This window comes from Agelaius phoeniceus, chromosome 4 (genome assembly GCF_051311805.1).
Source record: "Agelaius phoeniceus isolate bAgePho1 chromosome 4, bAgePho1.hap1, whole genome shotgun sequence".
Classification (NCBI taxonomy): Eukaryota; Metazoa; Chordata; class Aves; order Passeriformes; family Icteridae; genus Agelaius; species Agelaius phoeniceus.
In genome coordinates, this window is record NC_135268.1 from 57,569,568 (window position 1) to 57,582,248 (window position 12,681).

The 12,681-nt window shown below is 37.3% G+C and overlaps 1 protein-coding gene across 7 annotated transcripts in view; it reads left to right on the forward strand.

Annotated features, from left to right (window-relative positions):
• Window positions 1–12,681, forward strand: part of KCNIP4 (potassium voltage-gated channel interacting protein 4) — a 389,496-nt gene that overhangs the window by 287,614 nt on the left and 89,201 nt on the right. Inside the window, exon 1 of one of the 7 annotated variants that reach the window (XM_054633541.2) lies at window positions 8,372–8,836. The exons of the other annotated variants lie outside the window; for them this stretch is intronic. Within the exon in view, the coding sequence (XP_054489516.1) occupies window positions 8,725–8,836 (112 nt within the window). The 5' untranslated portion in view covers window positions 8,372–8,724. Of the gene's footprint in view, window positions 1–8,371; window positions 8,837–12,681 lie in introns of those variants that run through there. 7 annotated transcript variants of the gene reach the window in all.

Genomic DNA, 12,681 nt, shown 5'->3' on the forward strand with positions numbered 1-12,681 from the left:
ACTCTTTCACCACTCTGAAAAAGATGAAAGATTCAAAAGTCTCTCCTGGGAGTAGTTGCTCTGTTATTGGTCCCTCCAGCACTGGGAATAGCTGCTGCAGACCACAAGGTGCAAACTCTCAGTGCAGGCTCGAGTGGTTCCAAGAGAGGGAAAGAAAAACAGCCCAGGGAAAAATTGGACTGCCTAGCTAAACTAACTAACAAGCAGAAGCAAAAGCAGGAGGAAAGAAGGAGCAAGAGAACAAAGCAAAAGCTGCACTAAGTACTGCCCCCATCTCTGTCTCCACCGACCTTTGGGGGAGTGAGCAGGCTGATAACAAAACAAAACAAAACTTTGCTCTTCAGAGCCAGTCTTCAAGGCACAGAACATAATATCCAGCAACTGGGGATACAAGCATCACCCTAGGACAGTGATGTAACACTGTGGATCACGGGGCACTTTGGGTGTCACTGATGGTTTATGACACCTTCCAAGACAGGACATCTCCCACGTCTGGCTGAGCCAGCTATGCCCCATCAGAAGGGATGAATACCCTCACCTCTAAGTGGTAATGTCCTGGTACTTCCCTGAAAAGGATTTTTCACTTCTGAGTCATTTGTGAAAGGGAGGACACCAACATGATAAAAAGCACTAACTCTCCTTGCAGGACCTTCTCATTGACCTCTTCCCATGTCTGGCTCAAACGCAGCTGTTGCTAACACAGGTCAGTTTGTCATGGCCATCCTCCCCTGGTGGGTCTGCACCCCCTCTGCACATGGGTGGTCACTTTGCATATGGTCAGCAAAGCTCTCTGCACTTTTTACAAAAGGTCAATAATTTTGAGTCATTAACCATTAACATTCCAGTGTCTCATGAGGTGATATGGACTAATTCTGAGTATTGCATAATTGTAACCACATGTTGCAGAGCTGTAGTCAAACCTGTGCATATGTCATCTGTAGTACAAGTCTAATTATATAGAGCTAAGGGACTGAATCAGGATTACAGACATTTCTTTAATGTGCTGTAACCATGTAATAGTTCATCTTTACAGGACAAATGCACTCATTTTTTTAACAAGGACATAAAATGTGGAAATATGTCAGCCTCTTCAGCCTTAATTTATAATACTTTCTGGTTGCTATGGTGAAATACAGTGCTTCACCTTTGGAAAAGCCAAGGAGAGAAATAGAACATTTATTGTGCATGGGTTATTTTATATCAGAGAAAAGTGCAATACAAAAAACAGCTGCTCAATAGTAATGTTCTTGTGATTGTGGTTAGTAATTTTTTCCCCTTTTCAGTATTTTTTTTCCTTTGGTTTAGTTGCTAACCATTCATTGAACCACAGAAACATCTGTTTTGAAACAGAGGTGTTGCAGAGGATAGGTTGACAATTTTAAATTGATAATTGGGTTGGAGGCTTGGTGATGAATATTCCTGTTTGTCACTAGAATATCAGCTTTTGTTACTGGCATACATGGTTCATTTATTCTCTCATTCATCACCACAGAAAACAACTTCCCTTAGGAACTCATCTGAGGTCATCTAGCTGCACAGCCCATAAATACATGGCTTCCTAGATGTATGGGCACATGTGAGTGGATGTAGTCATAATTTGGCTAACAGAAAATGACTGAATATGGAGCTGTGAATGCTGCTACTCTGTTCCATCATTTATACCAGCTTAATCTGTTGGCCTCCCAGTAGTTTTTCATTTCCATGAATAAAGTGATTGATAATGGCATTCTCTTTCTTCAGTGTATAAATAGAAAAATACTAGTAAAAGAAGAAACTCAGCAAGTCAGACATTACCATATTTGTTCCAAATGTGAAAAGACTGAAGAAAACAAGGGTTGTACAGGCAAAAAAACCTGTTTTCATAAAAGCAAGAAAATCTTAGAGGAAGTTGGGTTTCTATAGCTAACAAAATAGTTGGGTGTGATTGGTCCTTAGTAGTTCCATTAATACTGCACTTCTCCTGTGCAGATACACATTTCTGCTTACAAATTTGGTAGTGGCCATTCCTACTGCAGCAATTATGATTTAATAAAAAAAAAACACCCCCAGGTCTGTAGGCTGAAGACACAGTTGCATAATTTAGAGGTAATTTCATTTGTCAAATAAGCCAGTAGGCTTTGCAATAAAACAAACCAGAATTTGATTACTGACTATTACTAAATGTAATTTAACCTTGTTTAGGAAACATATAGCTGCTCTGTAATCCTTTGCTAAAGCTTAATAAATTAAAATGCTACTGTTGCTCCCATGGACATTCCATTTAATTTACAAACCACTTGTACACTAAGTATTTTATACATATTTGTATAACGTGCTGTATCAATTAGATCTTTTGACAAATAAATCCACCTGTGCTATGTTATGAAGGGACTTGGCAATGGTTTTCTTGTGGGATTCCTTTCAGCTCCTTTTTTCAGATCAGTAATGGCAGCAGTCCTTTGATATAGATCAAAGCAAGAACAAAAGCTAGGAAGCAAGTGAGAGTCATAAGGTGAAAATGGAGAGAAGAAAAAAGAAATGAAATCCCATTCCATGGCCTAGAACCTTTATACAGCTGTAACTACAATATTATATTTGTGTAATTTACTTCTAAGTATGAGAGTGAAGCTTTAGAAGCTTGGATATAATATTTTCTTCCTTGATTACAAACCATTGAGATTTATCTTGCCTGTACAGATGTTGAATTTTTCCTTTCTCAGCCTGTATTCATTTACAGTCATTAAAGATCTAGGGCACTTAGTGTAAATATTAAAAATTATATATGAAGCCTGACAAATTTAATCTTTCATAATTAGACTCTACCTTGCTCTTCTAGCTAGCAAATGTTTCCCTGCAATTCTGCCTGGATAAGTAATCTGCTAGTGCAATATTGGGCTCTTGAGCAGCTGCAGTGCTGGTGAGATGAACAATGTGATTCCATACATTAGCTTCATTTTTCTAAGCATTTTATGAAAGTTGCGTGATGTTCTGTGATTAGCTGTAGCAGCCTACAAAGGAAGTGTTACACTCAAAATTATTTTACCCTGAGACTAATTCTTGAAAAGATACGTGTAAAATAATTTCTTCTCTTGGTTCTTGAAATGCTTTCTAGTAGACATAGTTTTCCCCTGCAGATCAAAGACAGAAACTTTTATGAGTAGAAAACTGCAGTGTATTGCCTGTGAGTGAATTTCTCACTGGTTAAATAATAGTAGGATTAAGTTCATTATCCACCAGATAACTTTCCTAATAAGCTCGGATTTGGCATGACCAGGAAGCTGAAGACATGCCGTTTATCTGACCTGTTTTAGGTGCCCTTTCTGTGTTTATTTGACCATTTCATTCTCTTCTGGCTGTCTAACATGTCCCTCTGGAAGAAGAGAGTACAGAAAGAAGGACAGCTAATTAATACTTCCAAATTTTGTTTCTATTTCTAACTCATCCGCAGTTTCCCTTTTCAGATACATTGGGGGAAAATATCAAATAGAGTCTAATGAACTATTACTCCCAGCCAATTAAGACACACACACACACACATTAATTGTTAACACTGTACAGATTTTAACACCTAGGAAGGCAGTAAAATTCAAGTCAATTAATGAATAGTAATACATCCTTGCCTTGAAAATGGTTCAATTTTGGTCAGCTCCACTGTACATTAGACAACTGTAAATCCAGAATGTCTGCACAGAAATGAAAATCATTCTCGGTATAAAGAGAAAAATCTGAAAAGACTGATACTGTTTACAAGCAGGTGTTAAAAAGAAAATATAGTGAAAAGACATTAAACACTTCAATATATTACGGATCAGGTAGGTTCTCTGTAAGAGTCAAAAGAAACTTAAAAAGATGAGTTTATAATTTCCAGTAAAAATTTATTGTAAACATTAAAATGAAAGTTATTTAAGAGAATTAAGGAAGATAATTAGGGGAATTAAAAGAAAATACATGCCATTTTGCTGTGCTAATTACAATGACAGATATAATCCAAAACCAGGTACTGACTGGGATTAGTATAAAAGAAATGTGATAATACCAGATAATTTGAAAGGACTAGGTCACCATATTAAGTTGTAGCAAAATTTTACATCCTTATATGCTAGCAATTGAATTCTTATTTAGGGATTATTTAAGTATTTCTAGAATTAGAAATTGTTTTATTCCTTGGTTATTCAATTCTTAGCATCCTGTTGTTATTCTTAAGCATGTGCTACTTCCTTTGATGTGTTAAATTAGATGGAGTTGTTTGTAAGTGGCAGGTTTTCTCTGTTCTTAGTCAACTTTGAAATTAATGAAATTTAATTTCCTATATATTAGCTTTATAAATAATAGTTCTCAGTGTTTTTTTTCTTCTTAGGAAAAATTGATGGTATTCTACAAGCATATGGCAATCAGATACAAAATGTACATAGTGCATAATGCACTGTCTTATTTAAGGTGTCCTTTTTATACAATTTGCATTCCACACATAAATGATTCTATTTAAAATTATTAGAGTAGCCAGTAATTAGTTGGGATTGTTTGTGGAAAAATGTTGGGACTCCAGAATTGGATCATTCTTGTAGATGCCACTAGCTTAAACATATCTACTCCGTCCTGTTCAAAACTCACTTGGGATCTGTGCTTCCAAGTAATGTGTGTCTCCTACAGCACTTTAGCACAGGTTCCTCTTGAATATTTACTTAGGAAAGATAAAATTGTATTTGTTTTTATGCAGGGGACCTGAGCTCCAGCCAAAGCTCTCTGCTCAGCCAGGCCAGTTGTCTTCCCCCCTGGCTCATCTTTCAGCACATAGGGAGCAGCCTACTCCTGTGACTGTAATATTGCTTCCTTGGGGCACTGCCAGCCTCCCTGGACTCCTTTGCCCTTTAGGACTGCCTCCAACAGGATTTTCTTAACCTTATCAAGCCAGTGTCTGTCCAGAAGTCCAAGATGGCCTTTCTGCTGAGCTCCCTCCAGAGTTTTCTGAGAATTTCACAATTTTTGAAATTGTTTTATGAGAATTTCTCTTTCACAATTGCAATCCCTGAGATGGCCTGCAAGCACCCCATTACTCAGCAGGTCCAGTGGGACATCTCCCCTCTTCAGCTTCCTCACCAGCTGTGTCAGGAAGCTCTCTGCTGCACACCAGGAGCCTTCTAGACAGTCTGCTCGCTGTTGTGTTGTATTTGCAAGTTAAGGTCCTCCATGAGAACAAGGGCTAGCAATCATGATACTTCTCCCAGCTGCTTCCAGAACATTTTGTGTGCCTCTTCATCCTGATAAGGTGGTCTCTAGCAGACTCCACCATGGTATCTGCCCTCCTGGCCTTTCCCCTGATTCTCACCCATAAACACTCCACCCTATTGTCACCATCATTAAACTCTAGACAATCAAGACTCTCCTAACATGCAGTGGCTACCCCACTGCATCTCCTTCCTTGTCTGCTTCAAATCTTAATGGAGATTTAAGGACAGTGGAAGATGCAATGTTTAGATGGGATAGCTTCATAATAAATTCTAGTACTTTTATTTTTCCTGCTGTGCAACCCTGTGAAGAATCACAAAGAAGTTTCTGCAAACTTAAATGTATTGCTCAATCTCCACCAGAATGCCTTGCAAAGTCAAAAATGAAAGCTAGATTTAGGGAAAGAGAACAAGCCAGAGCAGTGCTTAGATATTATGTCATCCCCTGGTTTAATTTTGTTTCCAATTTTACATAAAAAATGGTGTTTCCTTTTGTATCCAGGAGGGATACATTATGGAAAAATTATTTTTCTTTCAACAACTCTATAAATTTGTTTGTACAGTCAATACAGGCACCACATAAGAATGTGTCAGACAAATATTTGTTTTCAAATTCTTGAAAAAAATAAGAAGTGTGTAAGAGAAATTGCAATGGAGTTTGAATTTAGAAGGATAAGCGTGCAAAGAATTGCTGTACGTATAACAAAATGTTATCTCCTTATTCAAGATTGGTTAAATTTTCAAATTTTTTGGGGCATAGAATTTTTTTTAATTGAACTTCTTCCAGAAGAATTCACATCTGTAAGTAATATTGATGTTTTAATCTGTTGCATGGCATATTGCAGGAAAGATTTCATGTATCCCTTCCTTCTCCTTTCCACATTGTTTCTTATCCTTGCTGCTTTACTTACGAGGGTTAAGGCTTGGAGACTCACAAATTCAGTGCATGTTTCCCTAACTTAGAGAGCTATCATGAGAAACAACAGGAAAAGTCGATTTCTTTTTTCAAGGAGGTATTCTCTGAAGTCAGTAATCAGGTACATTAATTCAAATCTGTGCTCTCAGTTGTTTTGTTTTTTTAATTTAAACATTCTTCTGTAACTCATTTGCTGTGCAGGTAGAATTGGCCCTTAAAATTCATCAAATTCATGATTTTTCTCCCTGTCATCTTTTTTAAGAGGTCCAGGCCTTTCTTCTTGTGTAAAAGCAGAAAACAAAACCTTGGCTGTGTCTGGGACCACTTCTTGCTGGGTGGCTTTCACTTGTAGGTGGGTTGGCGCCTCCCCTGGTGGAGTCGAAGGGACCCTGCTCCCAAAGTGGGCAGCTCAAGAGCACAAGGTAGCCTGAGCCTACTGCCTGAAAGGGGAATGTGGACTGACAGATTTCTCCATTTTAAGAGTTTCCCTAAGACCTTTTATTAGAGATAAATAAGGCCTTTTTTACTGCTGTAGTGTGAGTGTGGTATTGTATTAGGATTATTGTTTCTGCAATATCGTAAACATTTGTTCATGCTTCATCATTGAAGAAAAAGAACACAAATTTGAGAAAAAGAAAAGCCTAAGTAGGAATAACCTCAAGGAAAAAATAGGAGCAAGAGATGAAAATGAGGTCAAGATTAACATTTCAGAGCCTTAAAAGGAGAAGATTATTTGGAGTACCTAGAATTTGTAAAGAGAAAACAAAATGTTACTTTTCTTTTAAGAGGAGAAGAACTTAACAGGAAAATTTATTGAATTATTAATATGGAATATGAGGTAAAAATTTATGACATATTTGGAAGGTGCAAATGTGGGATAGTGTATTTGATTTGATTTATTTTTACTATGCTTTACCCTGTTTTAGCTTTACCGGTTAATGGGAAAGTGAACTGACACTCAGACTGAAAGGATATGTAAATAATACAGAACTCATAACATTTTAGTATTAAATACCCAGAAGTGTAAAACCAAAGAATATTCTTGCTTATATATTGATTAGATATAACCTAAAATTAACTGAAGCACACATATGCGTTTTTGAATGAATAAAAATATATAGCTTCTAGAGTTCTGTTTATATTGTCCTTCCATGTGTACAGCCTTCAAAGAAAACCAAAAAAAGCTGACAATAAACTGTAGATTACATCTTTCTTTCTCTACGTGGTAGCCCATAAGCAATAGCTTGTTAATGTTACAACTTCCTATGCTAATTTAAAATTATAATGACTTTTTGAACAACAGTAGAAATACCTGAACTTCTTGATAGTTAGCAAAAATTTTTTCTAGTCAAAAGACCTTAGTAACCTGAGTAGTTGATACTGGACATCATTTATGTAATTTTTTTTAGTGCTAGAACATATATTTTAATTAATAAAAATATCTAAAGTACTTTTTTTCTGAGCCTTCCCTTCACCTTATTGTTGTGCTTTGTAGAGCAATAAACAGGATTTATTTAAATTTTTAGGATGTGCACAAGGGTAAGCATTTAGGCATAACCTTGGTTATACATGTGCTGTGTAAATACTCTTTAGAGGATATTCTTCACACTGGGTATCCTCTTGGTAATCACATTAATAAACACAGGACAATTAGTTTTATACAAACTATCTAATAAATCAGCTGGGATTCTTTTCCCTTGATGTGTAGCCTGGATAAGATCTTCCCAGAAAAATGCTGAATACCCATTAATGTATATCAGAGTTTGGGGTTCAGCACTTCTAGGTTCATGTGCTGAGACAGAAAAGCAGTTTTGTTTCTTAATCAATAAAGAATACATTCTTCCTGGCTGTGGATCAGGAGTTTGGGCAGTGCATGTCTCCTTGACAGCACTGTATTTTGCTAGCTGGTGGCACTGATCATGCTGATGTGTATTTCTTTAATTTCTATTCTCACTTTCAGTGAAGATTTAATTAGACTCTGGTGATGCTTTAGAAGGGGAAGGGGCAGCGTTTCTCTGATCATTGTTCTTTCTAATGCAGAGGGCGGTAGTTTTCTGACATGCAGCATTTAGCACGTGAAAACAGATGTCTGTCTTTAGCAAACTGTCATTTCTGAAACTTAACAAAAATGGTGCTAAGAGGAGCTGGGGAAAGGCTGTGGAGCTGGGCAGAACGGCAGCATCTGGGTCTGGGAGCACCGGAGCGCTGAGTGCTGATAGCAGCGTGCTCCCTCGTGCAACTTTGCAGAGAGCTTTTCCTCTTGGCACTGCCACAGCCAAGGCTCCTGCTCGACACACATGTTCCTCCAGCAGCTCCCAGGAAGGCTGCTCCACGGATACAATGTCATACCCAGAGGCTCGGGGTCCACCTCAGCCTTCTAGGAGGACTCGCTACTGATGAAAGCAAATGCTCAGAGAAGCATGAGATGCAGGGCTTTATCTGATATTTTGTCTCAGCTGGAGTGGCTGCTGAACTGCCACTGCTTGGTATAGTGGTGCTTTACACCACTGCAAATTTCTTCAAAGCAAACTCTTGGTAAAATCCTCTAATTTCCCTCTGATTGCAAACCGGTGTGAAGACTGGAATGATTTGCCTGTTGGAAGAATGTTGACTCTCGAGTGGGAGTCGGAGGGACTACAAACAGTGGGTATTGTTGTGATTATATTTGCATCTCTGAAGCTGCTTCATTTGCTGGGACTGATTGATTTTTCAGAAGGTAAAGTGGTCACTCACAGTTTGTGCTGTTTGTAGGTTTGGTGTCTGATCTGCTAAAATAGAGAGCATCAGCTATAAAAAACTATGAAATGAAAAAAGTGAAAGTAACAGACTAAAAACCCTGGTTTGCTTCTGTTGCTTTTGCTTTGTTATTGAAAGCAGAAGTAGATGCTAGCATAAGGTTTTTATTTTGCAATGAATTTACAACTGTGAGAGGATATTCATTAAAGAAAGACTTAAATAGTAAATAAAACACCTGTCAGTGTTCTTTGAAAGCTGTTCAATGCTACTGAACTTGATAGATTTTAGTTCATGTTTAAAAAATGCTTTGCTCTTCTGATTTATGATGCAATTACAGTTTTCTTCTGTATAAGTATCTGTGTTTTAAAAGTGTGTTTCATAGCTAAATGCAATACACTGTTATTACAGGATGAGCTTTAGGATCAAGCCTGCTGTACATCTTTTAAAAAAAGGCATAGATGCCAACATTAAATGTGTGTATTTAAAATATATATCATTAATATATGTTTTAAAATTCCTGTTGCTTGCTCAGAATCTTGTCTGCTCTCTATTTTATGGGTCATATCATTTCATCTACTCCCAAAGAGGGCACGTTAATTTATTAGGACTTTTATTTCTATAAAAAAATGAGGGTTTTTTCACATTTTATAGAAATAAGCTATTTCAGGTCAGTTATAACTGAGATTTTATGCTGTCAACTTCTCAAGTTTTTCACAAAATGTCTACTCAGTCACTGAAGCCCTTGCTCAAAAAATACTTGCTTTTCTCATTATGTTTGCTCATGTCAGTCCAAACCAATCCTTTTTACTGGGTAACTGCTTTCAGTCAGAATCACACAGCCAAGGGGAGCACTCCAGTTCTCTGAAACATTAACTTTCCATCATAGAATAGGATCTTTGATGGATGCAGATTCACATAATCACCTCATAAAATTGTTCAGAGGGCTGATAAAATTTGAAATCTTTAGCACTTATATAGCTACTGAACTACTGAAATAAATCATCTTTCAAACTGTATGTGGTGAGAATATATATTTGCTTTGTTACTTTATAATGGTTATGGAAATACTTTTTCAGATCTAAACAATGGGTAATTTACTCCTCACAGCAGTGCTTACTTCTGGGATTTTTAATACTCTGGATGTGTAACATTTGCGACATCTAAAAAATCATCGTGGTTATGGATTAGCTTCAGCTTTATTACATATGGTAACAAATAGAGAAAAAAGATTGAGATGCAATATTGCTTTTTTTAGCATATGTAGAGTTAGAGCCTTTTTCTGATTTCTCACTGGTATTGCCATTAAGTTTGTGGGAGAAGGTTTTATGTGATTTCAGATTTATTAAATTACTTTAAAAAAATCCTCCTGGTACAAATTACTCTGATGTTAATAATAATTTCAAGATGATCTATCAATTGAAGCACACCTTTTTGTTCTAATGCACCCATTAGTGTCGTGGCATTTCCTCACATGATAATAATTTCACTCAAAAGTACCCAGCAACATAAACCAATCCCTAAATGTAAAAGGATTAAACTTTGTAAGGTACAGTTGATTTATTTATAATTGCAGTGTGAGTAACTCTGGTGACTTGAGGGATTTCCAGTTCCCCTGAGGCTGATATTGCTAATCAGCTTTTCCATGTTTGGGTACCACCACTACATTAAACAACAATTCTGCCCCAAATGGTTAAGGAATATTTTTTATGGTGTATTCAGAACTAGTGATTTGTTGTTCACCTACTGAATGCAAGGAAAGCTTTTCTGTTCATATCCAAGTAGGAGCACCTTTAAACTGCCAGCGTTGGTCTGGAAACCAAAATAAGCAATGAGTCCTCCCCATCTACCACACGCAGGCTGGTGAGACAAATCTGAATGCTGAAACAAATCTGTTCCCATAATTAGGCTTTCTGACTCTTAACATGCTTGTTTTAACATCCCTGATACATTGACTGCAAATATCACTGACAGAAATGACAGCATGCCTGATGTTTGCTATTGCAGCGCAGAGAAGACAGATAAAGGACAAATCCTTACTTCTTAACTGGCTGCAAGTCCACTAGTTGTAGTGCAGTTATGGTGAAGAAGAGCCTGACTTGCCCTCATCTCCATGAGAAAACAGGAGAACACAGTCAAATCTACTTAGTTTTACTGAATAAACTGAGTCACAGAATTAACTAGGTTGGAAAAGACCTTTGACATAATCAAGCCTAACCTATATCATTACAGTGTTCACCAATTGGCAGGACAGAGAAAAACCTGATTTTATCCTGTGTCCCAAACTAGGGACTATGTTATTCTGATTCATCCATTCTCTACTTTCCAATAAGTAGAAAACAGACCAGAATGAAGATAAAGCTGCCTTCACTGGAGGCAGCCAGCTATTTCAGTTAAAAGGACAGAATTGAATCAATATAACTTTTGCTAGGAGAGATTGAAACTCCCCTTTCCCTCTCCTTCCATTACTTTGAGACTGGTTTGACACTGACCATTATCTTCCCTCCAACTTCCTTGCCTGGAGCTTTTTCTGCTGGGCAGCTTCACTCCAAAGCTTGTGTTTGGTTACAAGCTGGAAGGGGAGGAGAGGAGGGAGATGAAACTGAAGGAATGGATCAGAACAGGGCCAGGCTTAGAGGGAATTCATCCACCAGAAACTTGGAAGTGAGAGAAGGCAAAACGAAGGATTTACTTTGCATTTCTGTGTCTAGAACAGCTGTCAAGTAGTAGCTATGCAGAGAGATTATCTAAACATGTGTGAGCAACTTTTTAAAAATAAGGGAACTGCATAAGTCAAAGTCTTTGAAAGGACAAACTCTATTCCTTTTCCTACATCATGCACTGGTTGTATCTTGAAATAACGTCTCTTACAGAAATGTTTTTCTTTTACGTGTTAATAGAATCAGCCATTATTGCAATCTTTTTAGACTCCTTTATTCCTTTATTATCTATCTGTAATAGTCTCCAGAGCTATCTGGAGCTATCTCTAATCTCTAACAGTCTCAAGAGCTTGTTGTTATTTTTCAAATGCCTATTCAGATATAAATGTCATGTTTGGCATGTGAATATCCTATGAACTCCATGTCTTTTGGTTAGTAGGACTCCCTGGTGTCTATATGTCTTTAAACTCAATAGGCTATCAAGGATAGGTAAGAATATTTTAGTTTTTCTTACTGTGATGCAAAGAAAAGACCAGTTCACTTGCTGTTATCAATGAACATATTTCACTGAACATATTGTAAGTAATTTGTTGCTTTAGCTACAGAGTGGAAATTGGTTCAGGGGGTAAATAGAGGTAGTTTTTAATAGAGGTAGTTTTCTGCCTTAGGATATATCTGCTCTATGCAGGTACAGAGAGATCTTTTTTTCTATCTAATCTAATCTGGATGGACAGAAGTCACCTCCAGTCCAAAAGTCATGTTAGTGAATTTATCTGCTCTGTCACACAAACTGCTAAAATGTGGCCTCTTTCATAGTTCAGATACTTAAAAGCACAGAGAAGATGTTTGGTCTGTCTGAAACCATCTGTGTTAACATGTTGTTAGTTACCCTCACAGCTTACCAAAACCAGTAAGGTTTAAGATATTTTCTTAAGTGCAGTATGACTCTCACCCTTATGATGTGGGGAAAGACATACTGCTGAGAAATTCTCTATTGCACCATATTTTCTAAGGAAAAGAACACTAAAAATCAAGGGAGTTTTCTCATTCTCTGCCTGTGGCTGACATGAATGATCCTAATTTGAATGTCCTCTCCATCCACTTAAAGCTGTGTTACAAGTCTAGCTTCCAACAGTCTCCCATGCTGCTCCCTCTCCTGTATAATTTC